The sequence below is a fragment of the Myiozetetes cayanensis genome, unplaced genomic scaffold (assembly GCF_022539395.1).
Source record: "Myiozetetes cayanensis isolate MyiCay16 unplaced genomic scaffold, myiCay2020 scf9, whole genome shotgun sequence".
NCBI classification, from domain to species: domain Eukaryota; kingdom Metazoa; phylum Chordata; class Aves; order Passeriformes; family Tyrannidae; genus Myiozetetes; species Myiozetetes cayanensis.
The window spans coordinates 35,149,560-35,168,934 of NW_026088185.1; the positions used below are offsets into that span (position 1 = coordinate 35,149,560).

Here is a 19,375-nt window from a genome sequence, read left to right on the forward strand (position 1 = left end):
TTTCGTCCGTTCTGAGAAGATTCAGAGATCAGGTATTTGTGTTTAGCAGTTGGAAAAACACTGTTTTCCCTGTTAATACACTCAAACAGGCTTTCTATTTATGTAACACTGAAAGGGTGTTTTTATACTGCAGACAGTGGGTTAACATCAGCTGTCCAGTGTCGCCATGTATCTTGACACTTAATCACTTGCATTAAAGTAATTAAGATAATTTAAATAACATTCGATATTAATTGTCATCTGTGGTTTGCTTGATAGGAAAAGAGAGTTACCAGAATTATGCTGTGTTGTAGCAGCAGGGATATCTTTTTCTTGGGGAAAAAAAAAGAAGAAAGAGGAATCATTACCATCACTGGCTGAACGTCTGGTTAGCGTTACTGAACTGTGCATATTCAACAAATTATTCCCAATAATCACATGTTAGTGATGGGTGTTTCCTCTACTTGTGTGTGCAGTGTCTGTCCGTGTTCAGGAAATTATTTTATACTGGACAGAAGCCACAGGAAAAGGATCAACACAAATCCATAAATCTTTTGAAGGTACAGTATTTGGATTTGTTCACTTACCACCTGTGAGGCCAGGCAATGTGCAGGGGTCTTTGCTGATAGTCCTGTCCACTCAAGATATTAGAGAGGTTAAAAGTCAGACACTGCTTATCTTCCTCTTGACAGGGATTTGTGCCTTCTGATGCCTCGGCCTGGATGGGTCTCGCCAGGGCTGTGAGTGGGGAAGGCAGCCCCTCGTGCTGTGTGGTGCCGAGTCCAGCCTGGGACTCACAAAGTCCAGACCCACAGTGCACGTCGCTGGTTTTCATTACAGCTCTGCTCTTCTGCTGGCCAGGCAGAGCCCCCGACTGACAACCAGCTCCATCTCCTTCAACACCAACTACCTTTTCCAAACAGGCGAGCTTATGCTCTGGCATGAACCTACCAGGAAAAAGAACAAAAAAAAACGTGGAGTGTGTTCATGCTGGATTTCAGTTTCACCTGGCAATTAATTAAATAGCAAATGAGAAGGTGAAAACACGGTTGGTATTTTGCAGCCATCCAAACAACTACTCTACTAGCATTCAGTAATTGATATACACATTTTAGTGAATATGGTACCTGTGAAATAACATAACAGGTTCCCTGACTGAGGAGACAAAGGTTTCCACTGAACCACATTGCCACTAAGTCACATGCATCAACAGGGAGAGCAAAACTATACACCTGCTAAAATGAAATAAAGCAAACACCTATCAGATGTAAAAAGGCAATTCTGCCAACAAAGTCTTGGTACTTTTGACAGGACTACAGCCAAGATTGGCAGCAAATACCAAACACAGCAGTGCCTGACCTAAGGTGAGTCTATTCTATGTCTAGACTTTAGTCCAGTAAGTTGCTTCCTCACATGTCAATGAAGCTGACACAGAAAAACTGTTTGTTGTCTAGTGACATGGATCAAACAGGTACCATGACATGGAAGTGGGTCTTCTTAGCCAACTATCCTCACCTGATTTCTGTAATGACCAACTGAAAACAATTAATCACAAATTAGAAAGAAAATCCCACCTCGAGGAGAGGACTGAGTTCTACATCCACTGGTAGGATAGAAACAACCATTGTTTTTTTACAGGTGCGAGTAATGGACACCAAGATGAGGAAACTGAGGCAGAGCTACTCGTGCCCTTCCTGAGGGGCCACAGGCAGGATTAGACACCACTGGCTCTTCCATCTGATGACCATGCTGCAGAAAACCCTTCCCAACAGCAGGATGCATTTGCACAGTTATATGGAGGCCACTGAAGTAATTTTTTGTAATATATGAAATGTAACATTTTATGCAGATCCAGTTCTACTATTTGAATTAAAGTAGTAACAAATTATGATCCTTCCCTGGGAAACACTTGAGTGAAGCTCCTTCATCCAACCATGACTCTTCTAAATTAACATGGATAGAACTCCCAAGCATGGCCACCATGGGCTCCTCAGTCTAAATGCCTGCTTGTACCTCCAGTTAATTTACCCACATATTATTTACTTACATGCCTTTCAGTGTGATTATGGTTCTCCCAGATAAGTAGAGACATTTAAATTTTCCGTTTCCTTTTAATTTCCAAATGTTTACAGACTATAGCCTGTTCATTAAACTGTTTACTAAAGCCAACACTTGCTCCACTTTATCAACCTCCTCCACAGTTCTTCAGAGTTTTACTCCATCACAGCTCATCTCTGGGCTGAGAACAAACCACTCCCTTCCCTCTCTGTCAAAACAAATATTCCTGAGCACCGGAATCATTCACCTTACCCTGCAATGAAGCACCTTTAAATGTAAACCGGCCCTTTTTCATCAAAATCACTACCGAAATACAAACATACACACGCTATGTGAGCTTTACTACAGTTATACTCTTGACTAATTGCTTTGAGGATTTTTCTTCAACGCCCTAAATCCCCTTTCCCAAGTCAGTACACTGTGTAACTATTGCATGTAACATGTATTCTTAGATTTGGCCTGCTGTTCCTTGGCATATTATTTTCAGGTTTATCTACAACAAGTTGCATTTTCAAGCCACTGACTAAATTACCTGTGAGATCCACCTTTTTTCTGCAGCTCACCATCACTTATTGGAGCTGATCTGGAGACACAACCACAAAAAGTTCAGCCACGTTCATCCAAATCCATTACCTGTGTTACAAACATGCCTGAGTTAAACCATTCCCGTCTCAGTGACTTAGCCATCCTCAGATTCTCTGAGCTTCAGCAGTATAAATGTGATATGGCTGAATTCCACACACAGAATCTCAGAATCATGAAATGGTTTGAGTTGAAAGGGACTTTGCAGTTCCTCTAGTTCCAAATCCCTGCCATGGGCAGGGACACCTTCCTCTATCCCAGATTGCTTCAAACCCTGTCCAACCTGGCCTTGGACACTTCCAGGGAAGGGGCAGTCACAGCTCCTCTGTGCCAGGGTCTCACCACCCTCACAGCAAAGAATTTCTTCCTAATCTCCCATCTAACCCTGCCCTCTGGCAGTGGGAAGCCATTCCCTCTTGTCCTGTCACCCCAGGCCCTTGTCCAAGTCTCTCCAGCTCTCTTGAAGCCCCTTTAGGCACTGGAAGGGGCTCTAAGATCTCCCTGAAGCCTTCTCTCCTCCAGGCTGAAAAGTCCAAATTCTCTCAGCCTTTGGTCACAGACCTAAAACTGGCTGGTGGTGGCTCCTCTGAAGGACAGACACAGACCCATCAGGATATACTTTTATATATTTATGCATGGGAAAAGCGAAGGAGAAACAGGGATTTGCCCTAAACGTGCAAGTCTGTGACTGCACTGAAAGCACTGATTTACCAAACTAAATTTAACTAACAGATTTTGAAAGATCATTGCTGTTATGAAGAACTGCTTTAGGTGTGAGAGGTCAGGCTACCTAGGGAGGCTGTATCCCCCTGCCTGTCTTTAATCTCCCAGCCAATCATCCACTCAATGCACCATTTCTGTTTCTAAAGAGGTTTCCTTCTTAGTTTTCAACCCTTATAAATCTGACCCGTCACTGCAGAATTCCCAGTAATATTAGATAAAACTCCACCGATTTCTCTCTGGAATAAACTCTTTAATATCTTTTATTTAAGACATGTGTGTGCAATCAATTCCATGGTATTTACTTGTATTACACACACAGTATTCATCATCTTGACAATTCTTAAAAGTTTTAGAACACCATTTCACTTAACAGTTTGAATTTAAAGAAAAAAAAAGAGATTTATTTGATGGTTAACTTTGGAACAAGTTATCTGCATTAACTTCCATTGTTTTGGCATAAAGTAGTTCTGTATATTTTACTAACAACAGTGGAGACATGATAAAGGATGTAGGCAGAGAGCCATAAACAGCTCTCGCTGCAACCCACGGTGTTCGTGTAAAGGCATTAATTTTTGGACTTTGATTGGAAGACGTCTCTGTGCTCAGCCTCTTGGATTTTCCTAAATACAACCCCGTATAAAAACCTTGTACCTGAATAGAACAATTTCAGCAGTGGAAAGAGCGTTGTAAATCATGTGTGGTATAAACTTGTCCACATGATTGGAATGATATAATGGATACTGGAGTCCCTAACCACTAGCTAATGTTCTTTATGACACTTAAATAAATGACCTGAAAATAAACTAATAACAACATGAAATCTTCTAAACCTGTTCATGTGTATTTCCCAAAAGCAGGCTGGAGAACGACAATGTCTAGTTAGCGCATTTTTTGTGTTTACATTTTCTCCAGAACATTTTTGCTCCAGCTACTCTATTTTTCCTCTTCTGGACTCAAATTAATTCTTCTTTTCTGACAGCTTCCATCCAGTACCTGCCCAGATCACAGTCATTTAAAACATCAAGAGCTTTCAGGACTTTTACATCACCATCATGGTTATGGAATAGCACAGTTGGGGTAGGAGCAGACCTAGGTTTGAAAGACTAGATATAAGGAAGAATATTTTATACTTTATGTGGGGATTTTTTTTATAATGAAGATGGTGAAGCTGTGGCTGCATTGTCCCTGGAATTGTCCAAGGCCAGGTTGGATGGGGCTTGGAGCAACCTGGGCTAGTGGAAGGTGTCCCTACCCATGGCAGGGGAGTGAAATGAGATGATCTTTAAGGTCCCTTCCAACCAAACCATTCCATGATTCTAAAAAACAAGCTAGAGAGTTACCACAGCAGAGAGGTAGGATTTAGTGATGGAGAAGGACACACCATTTTTCTCAGTCTTAGAACACACCAGTCACGTAAGAAAAATATCACAGTATTCTATTTTTAATATTGGAGAAGAATTTCATTGTTATTATTAACTTGTGGTAGCAAAATCTTGCACAAGTGAAACTTTCCAGGAAAAAAAATGACCATCAAAGCCCACAAATATTAACACTTTCAACAGATTCTACAAGGTACTGTCCCTTCAAGTTAAAAAAAGCACAGAAAATGTTTTACTTTTATGCATAACTCATATATACACAAACACTGAAAGTTCAGAACAGTGAGAGACTTAGATATCTAATTTTAGTCTTACAACTTGTGTTCAAAACTGTTTTTCTTTTATTTATTCAGATTTTTGAGTCTCTCCAACACATTGAACAGTCAATTTTAAAACTTTATGAAGACTCTACAGAGAGTAAGCCTTGAAAACTTTCCCTTTTTGCATACTAGGTCTAGATGTTTAGTTAAAAAAAATTAAACTAAGTTCATATATAATAAAAATTCAAGAGCCTAAAAATCAGAGTTTCAATCTAACTACTTGCTACTTTGAGTAACAGACTCTTCTTTAACTCCTAATCTATATATTATGTATTTTCTTTTAATTTATTCCATGAAACCCTGCTCTGAGGAAATCCATGTACTTTTCCTTGAAGCAGACGTGTGTTTTTCCCAGCTCTTTTGTAATATGTTGTCATGTTCCATTGTATGTGTTTACTCAGAGCACTTAATGAAAAATAATTTATGGGGATTGGTTTCTTTTCCATGGCACCAAGAGTCACTTTGTGCACCATTTTGTTAAAAACAACAACACAAAAAGGATGGAAGGGCCACGATGTCACTGCTCAATGAATAGAGACCACATTAGAAAGACAAACTGGAGTGATGGTTTAGGTTAGACCAGATTATACAACTGTTCCCTACAATTTTTAAGAATGGATATAATATTTAAAAAGGAAAAAAAAGAATTTTATTTATTAAAAATTTGCCATTCTGAAAACATACATTTGGAAGCAAAGTTATAGTTTTGAAAATGCAATGGATTTGTTTATTTCTTTTTATTATAGTGTCATTAAAAAGTTTAAAAATAATAAAATAAAATAAGATCAGAGATTCATGGAATGATTGGGGTTGGAAGGGACCTTAAATATCATCTTGTTCCACCCCCTGCCATGGTCAGGGGCACCTTCCACTAGCCCAGGTTGCTCCAAGCCCCATCCAACCTGGCCTTGGACACTTCCAGGGATGGGGCAGCCACAGCTTCTCTGGGCAACTTATTTCAGTCCTTTACCACCCTCACAGGGAAGAATTCCTTCCTATTCTTCCTATTTCTCTTGATAAAAATTGGCCTTTCTGTAAATGTAGTTACATTTGAAAGCAATGCTATAGTTTGGAAAGGGTAGTGGATTTTTTTTTTTGTTTATTTATGACATTGCCATTAAAAGGTTCAAACATAAAATAAGACAGTCATAATCAGCTATATTAGAAACCTTCCCCAGGCCTTAGAGCTGGAGCACAGGCATTTCAGAGCTGTTGTGTTTCCTCCATCACTGCTGCACCATCACAGCATAACCTACAATTTCAGTGTCTGAGAATTCCCTTTGTTTTATTTCAATCAGGATCACAAATTTCTCTTTGCTAACTGCTGATATATTTAGCAGAATTTATGTGACCTAAACCACTACAGAGGTTCATGGAGAGCTGCTGTGATTCCTGGTGTCCCTTTGGTTTATAATGTTTGTGATCGACTGTCATTTGCAGTAAGTAAAAAATTTCACTTTTCACTTTCTTTCTTTCTTTCTGCTTCCTTGAATTTATCCTGTTCCTAGGCTGAATTTGTTCCTGAAATTACTACAAATATATGCAAAACTATACAACCATGCACACATTTTACTGGCCAAACACTGTAAAAATATAGAAGTTTTTTCAAAACTCAGTTTTGTCCACTCTATTTTAAGAAAATAAAACAAGATCATGGAAGTAGATCTTTGGAGGTCAAACTGGAACAGATAGCAACTCCATCAGTATATACTTAGTTTTCATATTTATATATAAAAATATGGAGCCCCTGGTGGTCTAATGGAAAGGCGCCGCGCTGTCACCGCGGAGACCCGGGTTCGATTCCCGGTCAGGGCCACTCCCGGGTAGGTGGGGCTCGTTAGCTCTTAAAGGCAACCCATCTACGTCCTAAGGACCTCGCTGCCACCGTCCAAGCTCGCTTGGCCCCGGCAGATGAACCTTAGGATCAAAGGGTGGGCTCAGTTCCGCGCACACTGTGTCTCACCTAAAAATCCAATGCGCAGGCTGGAAGGTGGAAAGATCTTCCCCGGATCTTCGCTCGCGAAGACTGGCCATTATTATTATTATTATTATTATTATTATATAAAAATATAAATTTATATTTTTATTTTTAATGTTATGAATCAGCTGATAATAAAACTGACGCATTTATATTTACCTACTTCTCAAAAGACTGCACAAAATTGCAAAACTGGGAGCAGAATCTCAGTTCAGCAAATCTTTTCTTAATTTTTTTTCTCTACAACTACTGTCACATTTTGCTCCACAGGAAAAAAAAAAAAAAAAATGCTCCTGAATGTGGTCAGGTGTCTTGAAGCTGTACTTACAGTTCAAACCAAAAAGCTCAAAAGAAGATTCCCCAATATTCAGGGAATTTGATATTAGGGTTTACTGAAGTTGTCACATACTTTCGGGGATCTAATTTCACTTTCTGATCTTCAGCAATGGCTGTAATTCTTCATTCAGAAGAGGGAAGAGATTACTTGTCAGCAGTAATCTCCAACACAGATAATGCCATATAAATATTAGGGGCTTATAAGCATGGACAAGGATTAGGAGCAAAGAGAGAGAACAGAAAGAAAACTGAACAGAGCCAAGATTAAGCACTGGGAAGGGCATGGCAAAAGAAAATCCAAGGTCTGTGGCTCAGCTTGTCTTCCCACAGCAGAATATATCTTTTCCTGGGTAGAGTAAGTACAGTTTACACTGATTTCCCTGCTTGCAAACTGCAAGAAGTAGAAATATGAAATGTTATTTGAGAGGTGATCACTATCTTCTCTTTTCTGTGACAGAGCAGAAACTCAGGGAACCACTGAGGCTGGAAGGTCTCTGGCCCAGCCTTGTGCTCAAAGCCCATCCAGCTGCACCAGGTTGCTCAGAGACTCCTCCAGTCAAATTTTAACTCTCAACAAAGGCCAAGAATGGATATTTAATATGCAGGCATTACATATGGGACAGGTGTTGCTGCCAGCAGGGACTATGAGGTGAACAACAGCAGGGGAGAGAACTAGAACTGAGCAGGACATCCTCCTTCCTGGCCAGAGAGAAGAAATGGTACATAACCTATACAATAGATAAAACCAGGGGAGGGATACCATGAGGTCTGACTTACTTCTGATAAATCAGCCAAAATAATGTTGTTTTCACAAGAAATTAGCTGAATGCAGCAATCCTGCCACTTCAGTGGTGTGTCTGAATAGCAGGTAGGATCCAGAGATGCTCCTGTAAGAAATAGGATGGATCCAGATCAGCCATGGGCAGTTGGCTTTGACCCAACTTGGTCCATGAGAGTGGAGAAGGAAGATGAGACAGGCAGGAGAGATGCTGCCAGTAAACACAGTGGAAGAGAAACAGGTTAATTCTCACTGTCCTCAAACAATAAGTTCCACCTATTTTTCCAAATAATTTCTGAGTGAAATCCCTCAATATCCAGAATACGTATTTGACACTGCCAAAAATTCCCACTCTTAAATAACATTTACACTTTTCTTTCCAATCTAGTTTCATTCTGACTCAACAACACTTCTATTTGTTTATTCTCTAAGATGCCACACCACTAGTTCAGTGTCAGGAGGATTGTCAAACTGATTTCTTAACCTTCCCTTAAATACTACATTTGAATTCCTGACATTAAGATCACTGTTTCAGGTGCACTGTAAAACCCACACCCCAGATGACCAGGACTTTATAAAACGCCTTCTTCAACTCTTATTCACAGAACTGCAGGATGGGTTGGAAGGGATCTTAAAGACCACCCAGTTCCAAACCCCCTTCCACGGGCAGGGACACCTTCCACTCTCCCAGGTTGCTCCAAGCCCTGTCCAACCTGGCCTTGGACACCTCTAGGGATGGGGCAGCCACAGCTTCTCTGGGCAACCTGTGCCAGTGTGTCAGAAACTATTCTCCAAAATCCATGGAAAGGTACTACCTTCCAAAACACAAGGCTGCAGTGAAATTATGCAAAACAGGAACAAAGGCAGGTGAAACTCTCCATGGAAGTCTAAGCTTGCCTGGCATTCAGTCCTCTGTGCTGATGCTCTTGTTGAACATCATTTCAGCCCAAAGCATGTCCAGCCTAATCCAGTACTTGTGGGATTAGTCCATTTTGTTACATATTTACTCCTCACAAATTATTTCAACAATATCTTAAGCACTCTGGGTCAGCAAAAAAAAAAAAAAACCACCCCAGAGAGTGATTGTTCTGCATTTTAATTCCAGAAGGGAGATCCTGGACCCACAGAAGTCAAGGGCAAACTTGTCTTTGACACCAAGTGAGACTGAGTTTGATTCTAAATATATTATTTCTGAGTTCATATCTTCAATTCCCTGAGATCCTTTAACACTAAATATAAGAATCCGTGCAGATATAATTTCTAAGACCATCATTCTCCACAAATGAAATGGTGATAATTTAAAAACTCCTCAGAAAGATGGTAATGAACTACAATACATATTTTATAACGCAGGTGAAAATAACTTATGCATTATTTTGTGCAAGACATGAAAACATGGATTAATTGATAGTTCAAGAAAAAAAGTAATTTTCTCTATAATTAAACACTGACTGTGTAGATCTGCTGCACCAACACCACAAAGTAACTTTGGGAGCCCTAAGAGTCCTCTTGATAACAACTGCCAGAAATTCAGAAACTGTTGACTTCAGTTCTGCTTCTGCAGAAGTTCAAAAGAATGAATTACACTATGGGGAAAAAGTTAGGCTTCTGAGAATTGCAAGGTTTTTAAGGTTCTTTAGGATTCTAAAGGATTGGTCATGTTCATTAGTGCTTCCTGAAACAGAAAAAAAAACCCCAACTCAGCTCTGGAGTGCTTATTTAGAAAATGCAAATTTCACGTGGAGCTACACACAATGCAGAACCTCCTCTTGCTAAACACAACTGGAAATGGGTGTTTGAAAACTGATCATCTTTTTTTTTTTTTTTTTTAATTAAACTAATACCAGGATCCTGTAACATATAATTTCCTGTTTTGTGGAACTACTTCTAATCAGGATATATAGGATGGATGTCCCCTTTAAACAGGCTGCTTTGCAACATACGCAATGCAGAAGGGAGTGCTATCATAACACTTCAATAGTTAAGTGACTTTATGAGAAAAACACTTCCAAATGTTTCCTAAAACCTTCCAAACCGCACCAAAGAACATTATCGTAATATTATGTTTCCCCATGGCCTCCAATATTTAAGCTTGCTATTCTCGAAATGATACTTGGATGAAAAATATAAGTTTATGTAATGTATAAATTGTTCCTAGAAGTAAAGCTGCCTTTAAAATAGCTCCGTATAGATGTCAGATATTTTAACATTTTCAATACCCTTTCTGTATTAATTGAAGAAATGGCATGGCAGTGCTTTGGGCTGCACGGGAATAATCTGTATTTTAAAACTGAGCAGTCACTGTGTGATCTTACTCCTCGCAAGTACTGAGAACAATAACTGTCCCGACCGATTACATATCAAGTTACCCTTAATAGATATCCATATTTCTCGTGCAGTATACATAATCCATATAAACTGTACACCATATATCAATACCATATTCCAGAGAATCCACCATCAAAGAGTTCGTTTATAGTAGGTTTTCATTTGACTGGGGGTTGTAACGTTCTGTGCAATCATATCCCAACCATTTCAGGGATTTGGCCAGCGAGCTGCTTTTTTGGCAGATTATTGGCAGTACATATTGGCAACAAACTAGTGCAACTAAGCCCTTCTTATAACTTACAGGTAAATAATGATTTTAATAAATTTATGTAAAATGTTCCACTTGCTTACATCTGGTTTTGATAATTCGCTCGCCTGCGCAAATGCAAACTTCTGTGTGTTGCTCAGGAAAGCACATATTTCACCTGAATTATTTAATGTTTTCTCAGGTACCCCAATAAATAAGCAATGAAGCCTGCTTTCATTTGGAGGCTTAACTGAAGAAAGTTTTATCTGAAAAATGTAGGCAAATTAATTAAAAACAATACTCGTATGCACAGCGAAATGTAAAACACACTTGTCAGTGATACAACATTAAAATAGTAACATACACTCATTTTTGGGTTATTGTGGAGCTATTCCAGCCACAGGGCACTGAAACTGGATGGTCCAGTCACCTGGCTCTGACCCTCAGGATCACATAATGTAGAGATTTTTACCCCCATTTCCAAATGTGTCATTAGATTAATTTGCACCTTGTTTTTGCAGTACAACCAAAGTTTCAATTTGTATGTCTACTAGGCAGTATGGCCCAGAGGAAATTCCAAGTTTTAATCCCACTTTCAACAGTGTCCCATTCATTGTTCAAACTCCAGAAGTCTCTTTCCACCTCTAGAACTCCAGTGTATGGTGCCACCAAAAAGATCAAGTTCTTGTCAAAAAGCTCTAAAAATCTTAATACTACTGACAGTTATGTCATTACAGGAGAAAAACACCCTCAAAACCACCCTTTTTCTTGTATAAATCCATTTGACAGTGATACTGATATAAGATCCCTGATCATCTGCCTTTCAGCATCTGGGTGCCAGAAGAATCCTTGGGGAGCCTGTACCTCTGGATTCTGTAAAGCACTTGGGGCCCATCACTGAACTACCTATGATATTGAAGTCAGAAAAAAAAAAAAAAAAAAAGGAGAGAGATGCAGTTTTGTGTTAGGTAAAGGAAGAAAGACCATCAGTACAAACAGCACTGCTATCCTTACATGCTGAGTTACCAAGTCTGGGGATGGATCTGCATGAAGGACAACAGCAAGGATGGCGCCTACTCTGTAAGGAGACTCTAGTCTGTGAGCAGGTTGAGCAGGACATGGCCATGGTTTGGGTTGGAATGGACCTTAAAGCTGATCTGGTTCTAAATCCCCTGCCATGGGCAGGAGACACCTCCTCTATCACAGCTCCATCCAACCTGGCCTTGGACACCTCCAGAGATGGGGTAGCCACAGCTTCTCTGTGTAATCTGTGCCAAGGCCTCACCACCCTCACAGCAAAGAATTTCTTTCTAATATCCCATCTAACCCTGCCCTCTGGCAGTGGGAAGCCATTCCCTCTTGTCCTGTCCCTCCATCCCTTGTCCTAAGTCTCTCTCCAACTCTCCTGGAACCCCTTTAGGCACCTGAAGTGGCTCTCAGCTCTCTCTGGAGCCTCCTCTTCTCCGGGTGAACACCCCCAGCTCTCCCAGCCTGCCTCCAAAGCAGAGGGGCTCCAGCCCTTGGAGCATCTTCTGGTGATAATTATCACCAGTTGCCTCCGTGCTCCTCATGCTTTTCACTCCACATGCTGGGATCACACATTCAGCCTCTGGAACACATATCTGTGATCAGGGGAAGCAATATACTTCAAAAGGTTTAACAAGGCCAATGTCCATTCTGCTCTGTTTGTGGATACATCTCAGAATCACATTAAATAATTGCTTTGAATAGGGCCTGTAATGAATAGGGAACAATTAATTAAGCATGAGATTTTACGTGTGCCCAATTCAGCCTAGAACTTGCTTGCTGGTTTTGAGCATTTATTCATTCATGGAGCTGGCAGTTTGGGATTTTGTAAGGCCTGGCAACATGGTTAAAACCCCCTCAAGAAATTCTTGTTGAGATCTATTGGCCATGCCGGTACAACTCGCTGTTGCTATAGTGGACTTGCTTTTAATTTGATCTTTTTCATGGATTCGGTATCCTTCCAGCATGTTAGAAACCTAAGGGCATATATTTGTATTGTTTAAAGGCAGGAAATTCTGTGAACTGAAATGAGAACATATCCCTTTTGCCTTTATGGACTTTTGTTATTTTCTTTTCCTTTTGGGGTTTTTGGAAACAAAACCAGTGAAAGCTGAAAGTTTTGAACAATAGCAAATTACTTTCAAGGAAAAAAAAAAGTAAAATACCATGTATACTTCTATAACTTTATTCATACACTTTGTATATATGTAAATTGCACTTATCCAAGCATCAGAAAATACCATTCACAGCGGGGCCTTATGTTGCAACAGGATCATACTGGTTTTGTCATAAAAGACTGTGGACTTTGCTGTTTTATTCCTTTACTACCTTGTATTAACTTGTACCCCACTGACTTCATGACAGAGCTGACTTGTTTCATGCTAACCACAGAACTAGGGCAATCACATTCCTATTGTAAGGAGGGAAACTACCAATCTTTGCAGCCCTTTCACATTAACTCCTTGTCCAAAGAGTCCCACAACCTTCCTCTAGCTGATGCAAAAAGCAGGTCTGAATTTGGGATAGGAAGTGAGAACTGGTGGAAGATGAACAAGGACATATAACCTGCTAAAATTAAGAGTTGGGCAGACACTGCCTTTTAGACAACTACAGCAGCAAACTTTCTTACAGCAGTTCTGTGCTACTTAGGGAAGGACTGGAGGCAGAGTGGCTGCATTAGCAGAGAGACCTGATCCCAGCAGGATGCATCAATCCTAGTGCAGTGCTGCACAAAGAACATCCACACTGCTTCTGGTGCTCAGACCAGCTCAGTATCTTCATTGCACATAATGAATTACACTGTACTACTTAATAAGAAGAGGGTTATAGGTTATAGCCACGGTTATAGCTCTCTGGAATACTCCCGCCTCGTGACAGAGTGCAGAGATCCAACTAAGTCTGCAAGAAAACTTGCTGGAGGACAGCTCATGCGCCACAACCTCAAGTGCAGCCATTTCAGCAAGAGCCTGAGCACTTACCCAGCACTTACCCAGCAGCATTCCCTGCATGTGGCGCACAACGAGCTGACTGCTCCTATCACACCAGCTTAATGGCTAAATATAAATTACAGTGGGATGCAGAGCTTGAGAGAGACATTTGACACCCAAGACTTGGCCTGGCCACTGGATCTCTCCTAGCTAGCGTTTCTTCACCCACTAATCCCTCTTCCTGGACAGCAGCGATTGTGACACTGGTGAGCTGCAGGACTTGGGTTTGTTTGCTCTCATTTGGCACAGTGCTTCGTGCCCATCTCTTCTATTCTTGGAGGTTACAACAACTGAAGCAGGGATCATAACAAGACACAGTCAATCATCATAATAAATACAGTTCAGCTGCTTCCATGGGGTCAGAGCCTTTGGAGGAGAAGACTCTTAGTAAGAGATTTGAAAGAGTATGAAGAAGCGGCTTTAGTCTAAGTGCTCGCAGTAATGACTTCCAAAGGGACACTCCTGACCATCAACCCTGATAAAGAGCTGAAGGATACTCATGTTCATCCATGGACTATCTCACTTCTACAAAAAAGCAAAGGGATGCATAACAACCAGCTGTAATAACTTCTGTGGTCTTTTGTGTAGAGGCAGGCGATGAAGAGAAAGGCTTGGCTACCACCCAGACATCTCAGGGTGCATCACCTTCCCTATGGAAAACACAGGGATACAAAACCTAGCATGAATGATAACCACAGTTATCCCTATCTCCTTTCTCTTATTCAGTGTGTGCTAATTCAACAGTTTTGCCCAAGTGCTCAAAGAACAACCGATGTCATATTTTGAAACATCACAGCACACAGATGTTTAAATCATGTATTCAACATGCTTATACAGAACCAACCAGAAGCCACCAGTTTACAAGTCCTACCTAACTTATATTCAGCTCTTCTGAAAATGCAGTTATATAGATTCTTAGGGCAAAAATGACGACTGAGTTCATGAACTGCCTCGAAAAATTGGCTGTGACACACCACTTATTAAAAGTTATGATAAAGTAGAAGGTCCAACTAAAAGGAGCAGACGCACTGTTTGGTAAGTTGTAGCTGCAGACAGAATTTTTGGTGCCAAGATCAAAAGAACAAGGTGTTCATATAAATGGCATTTTATTTTGATCCTATTATTCTATATGAGCTCGAGGAGAGATCAAAGGAAAAAGCACCCAGGTTTCACTATTAACACTTAACATAACTCCAGTCGGAAAATCCTTTCCAGATTGTCGGTGCAATTTAAAGCCCAGCACATTTTTGTTGTTCTGTTAGGTTAATATACCTGGAGGCAGGGGTTTGATTCCTTGACCACCTTTTCCATTGTGGAAAATTGCTTCTGTTATACATAATTTCAGTTATTTTCATTTTTATGACAGCAAAGACACCCTGGCTCTGGGAAGTGCACTGATTTGGGTTGTACCCGCTGTCCTGGAGAGCCAGGCTGCCCTGAAGTGGTGACAATATATTACTGACTGGGAAATTCAATACCATTGGAGTAAAGTACTAAAGTATGGCTCAGCCCCTGCCAAAGCATACCAGCTTCCACTCAGAATGTAAACAAACCTAATGGGCCTTTCAAATATCTAAAAGTTCCTCCTGATAGCTGGCAAGAATAAATGTGCTTTAATATGTTGTATTGCTTATTATGACATTACCCAGGACTACTACTATTAATTAATGGTTCTATTGCCTCTCTTAGCACCCAGTGGATTTTCAAGAAGAAAAAATAATAACATATTGTATTTCTTACAATGCCAAACTATGCCTAACTAATTTTAATATTCATGCTTTCTTTGAATGGAAGCTTCTCATTGATGATTCAGTAACTTCAGTAAGGGCAGATATTTTAGAATTGCACTTCCACTGAATTTCTTTGATTTCTACGACTGCAGAAAGCTGCTAACAAATTGGTATCGCTTATCAGACTACCTGTGGAAAAATCAGCTATCAAGCATTCCTAAGAAAAAAAAAAGTGCATTTGTCCTTCCCTTCCTTGCCACCCCCTCCTCACTTGTTATTAAAGTATTTGAGTTAAAAAGTCGTTCCAAAGTTTATTGTAAATGCCAAAAAGTGGGCACTTATCCCACAGGAGCTGGCTCAGCTACAGCCCACCACCCTGAACATATTCATTTTATCCAAATCTGTTCCAAGGAGGGGGTTTTGGGTGGTAGCTTTGGGGTTGAGTTTTATTTTTGTCTTAATATCAGTAGATTGTCAGAGGTGAGGAGGTGGCAAGTCATGACTTTGGGTACTCACACAAGTGAGCTGTGGCCTAGAGTGAACATGACAATTACGGGTTAAATGAGGGAAAACATCTCATCCACAGTCAGAATATGTTCATGTTACACACAGCAGCCAGCTGGCTATAAATCCAAGAAGTAAGCTGGAAAGCTTTAGAGTTTAAATGGATGAATACAGATATAGATGGAAGAACAGTGGTTTGTCCCCATATGAATGGCTTTTAACTGAAAAGAGTGGATTGCTTTCACGAGGGTTTGCCAGAAGAGCAACCTTGTTGAGAGGAAAAAAAGAATAAGTCTGATGATTGGGACATTCCACATATTTATATTTTCTATTTTGTTTTGAGACAGAGAAGTCTGATTCAGCGTGTCTGAACAATTATCACACGGCTTTGCATGCAGGTGTTCCAGTAAATAGGGACACAAGTTCCTTAATAACACCTCTGCAGCTGATGATCCATAAACTGGATTACTCTATTAATTTATTTCAGATTCAAATTACCACGAGCTGAGCTGCGAGAAGCCATGGACTATTTGTCTTTCCACACTTGCAGCTCCAAGTAAGGTAAGCTATAACCTTCTCTAGTCTGTACATTTGCATCACTGAGCCAAAGGCCAACGATCCCATCCCTGCACAGATCCACCAGACCAGCCTGAGGCTGCTAAACCAGCACCTTCCTGGAAGCCACACAGGATGAGGGAGGCATTTCTGAGACTGTTTTTCACTTGTTAGTACATAAAACTGACTAGAAAAACCTTCTGGATTCTAGACCCAAGAAACGTCCTAAGAGGTTTTCATAAATGGATGAACCTGAATGGCTTGGGGTTGACCCGTGCAGGACCAGGAGCTGGACTTCAATGATCCTTGTGAGTCCCTTCCAACTCAGGATATCCTATGATTCTTCAGCTTTCTAGAAGTCTAGTTACCCTGCCTGAACATTTTGGGACCTTAGCAAGATGCACACTTGCTCTTCCTCTGCTCCACCTGAGGCAGATGCAATTCACTCCTGAATCCAAAACCAGAGTTCTGGTTCTTACTTCTCAGCTAAATATCAAGTATCAGCTAAACTTTAAAGGCATAAAGGAACATCACATTCATAACCTATGTTCATATTAATTTATATGTTATATGTATTATAAATAAGCATATATACATATATATATTTACACTTACATATAAGTAAATATATACATATATATATGATTTTCCAAAACTTTTTGATGTTTAAAAGTGGCTGCAAGCTCATGGGTTTGATGTGCTCACTGTTGACAGAATCAGATGGGAGCTGTAGGAAGACTGATAACAGCTTTGCTCCCCCAAACCTTTCTCCTGTGTCTCTGAACTGACTGAATGGGAACTGAGAAGGAAAAGAACAAAGATTTGCTGTTCTTTACAGTCACGCAACGAAAGTGTAGGTTAAGTACAGGAAGTATTTGCAGATTCCAGATATTCTGTGGACCTTTGTTGCTTTTCCTTGCATTCAGATCTAATCTCAGCCCCTGCACAGAGCTGGACTTTCATGTTCTGTGGTCCTTCACTAAGAGAAAACCCAACCCACTGTGACACTTGAGGCAGAGTAGACTTGAGACACAAATTTTCACTTCAGCCTTTTGTAGGCATTTATTCATGCTAGTGCATTATGGAAAAAAATGTTTCACCAAGAAGAGATGGGTTAAAAGTACACTAATGAATAAATTAATAAACATATTTAATATACACTCGTAGAACTCACCTACAAACTGACAAGATAGAGCTATAACTTTTAGAAGAAGTTTAGATAAATAGTTGGATGTTCCACATCAAATATAACATCATTGTGTGATCTTTAAGGCTCAGGGATATAAAATCACTAAGTGGTTGTTTTTTGTTGTTTTTTTTTCTGATACCAAATATGTATTTACCTCCAACTGACTCAAGTCACCATTTTAATAACTACCAAGATATTTTTAGGAGGTCCTTCAAACAGAAGGGTAGTACTCTCACTAAGCAAAAAATTTTGTTTGGTTCTTTAGCTTCAATCAAGCATCAATTTTGTATTATTTGTCTGAAGTCAGAATTCTTAAAATATGCCCTTTTTTATAGAAACAATTTCTGGAGGAAAAAAAAATAAATCCTCTCCACAATTTGAGTGCAATCAGCTATTCCAATATCACTGGCTCTGATTTGGAGGTAAGGTTATGATCAGATATATTCAAGGAGGGCTGTGTGATTAATTTAAGAGGTGCCCCACTGGTATTCACATGAATAAGCATAAATAACATTGTTTTATTTTTGTTATGCTGCTGTATCACCTTTGATTCTCAGAAACCTGCTTATACCTACATAGTTCTGAATTTTGTAGGAGAAGGGCTCATAGCAGGATAGGCAACTCAAATTTGTCCATCAGCAATATCTGGCATTGAAAATAGTTCTGAATATGAATAGGAAAATATCTGGCTGTCAGATACTCAGAAGAATCCTATGCCAAAACACTGCTAGGGAAATTTCCAGGTCTCACAAGAGCATTCAGCTAATTCCTGATGAGTCATCTGCACCTTTGGGTGCTTAATGGAAGCACATTCCTCCTTTTCCTTTATTTTCCTTTGTGAAAAAAAAAAAATAAAAAAAAAAAAAAAAAAAAGAAAATGGAACTCTCACCAGAAAATAAGAAAAACATTAACCTCTAAGTCCCTTGGATTTTGGTAAACAGTGAGATCACTGGAATTCTTAGCTTCTGCATATGAATTAGAGGAGAATAATGGGACTGAGCAAAAAGTCATGGACTATGTTCATCAATATGTGCCTTTTATGTAAACTAGATTGTTAATTGAAAACCCATTTTCAGAGTCTCTTAAGAGGCAATCACCTTAAAATTAATCAAAGTCCTGTTTCGTTGTTGTTTTTTTAATGGGGTTTGTGCTCCTCTGGATGCTCAGAAAATTGCTTGGAGCAGCGACTGGACCCAGAAGCTCTGGAGTTCATGCCTGAGAGTCCACCTTTCCCAGGGGGGATGAGCCTGGAGAAAAGGAGGCTCAGGGGGTCCTTACTGCTCTGTACAACTCCCTGACAGGAGGCTGTAGCCAGGTGGGGTCGGGCTCTGCTCTCAGGGAACAAGTGACAAGAGGAAATGGCCTCAAGTTGTGCCAGGGGAGGTTTACATTGGATATGGGGGAAAATTTCTCCACTGAAAATGTGGTCAGGCATTGGGACAGGCTGCCCAGGGTAGTGGTGGAGTCCCAATCCCTGGAGGGATTTAAAAGATGTGTGGCTGTGGCACTTGGGCACATGGGTTAGTGGTGGGCTTGGCAGTGCTGGAGGAACAAAGTGCCTTCAGTGCCTAATAATGACTCGTTAAAAAAATAATTTCATACTAGTAGCACAGTGATAGATATCAAAGGTGAAAAATTGCCATTATTTTGCACTCAAAGAGCCTGCAAACATCT

General features: G+C 40.2%; 1 protein-coding gene across 22 annotated transcripts in view; it reads right to left on the bottom strand.

Annotated features, from left to right (window-relative positions):
- GTDC1 (glycosyltransferase like domain containing 1) overlaps window positions 1–19,375 on the bottom strand; it is a 208,266-nt gene that overhangs the window by 64,848 nt on the left and 124,043 nt on the right. For 19 of the 22 annotated variants that reach the window (XR_007632105.1, XR_007632106.1, XM_050340496.1 and 16 more), the window contains one exon: window positions 567–926. Coding sequence is in view for 20 of the 22 variants with exons in the window: in XM_050340496.1 (XP_050196453.1) it covers window positions 567–926 (360 nt within the window). In the remaining 2 variants the exon portion in view is untranslated. Of the gene's footprint in view, window positions 1–566; window positions 927–2,569; window positions 2,671–8,132; window positions 8,243–19,375 lie in introns of all 22 variants that reach the window. The other 3 variants (XM_050340512.1, XM_050340510.1, XM_050340513.1) reach the window with 2 other exon arrangements.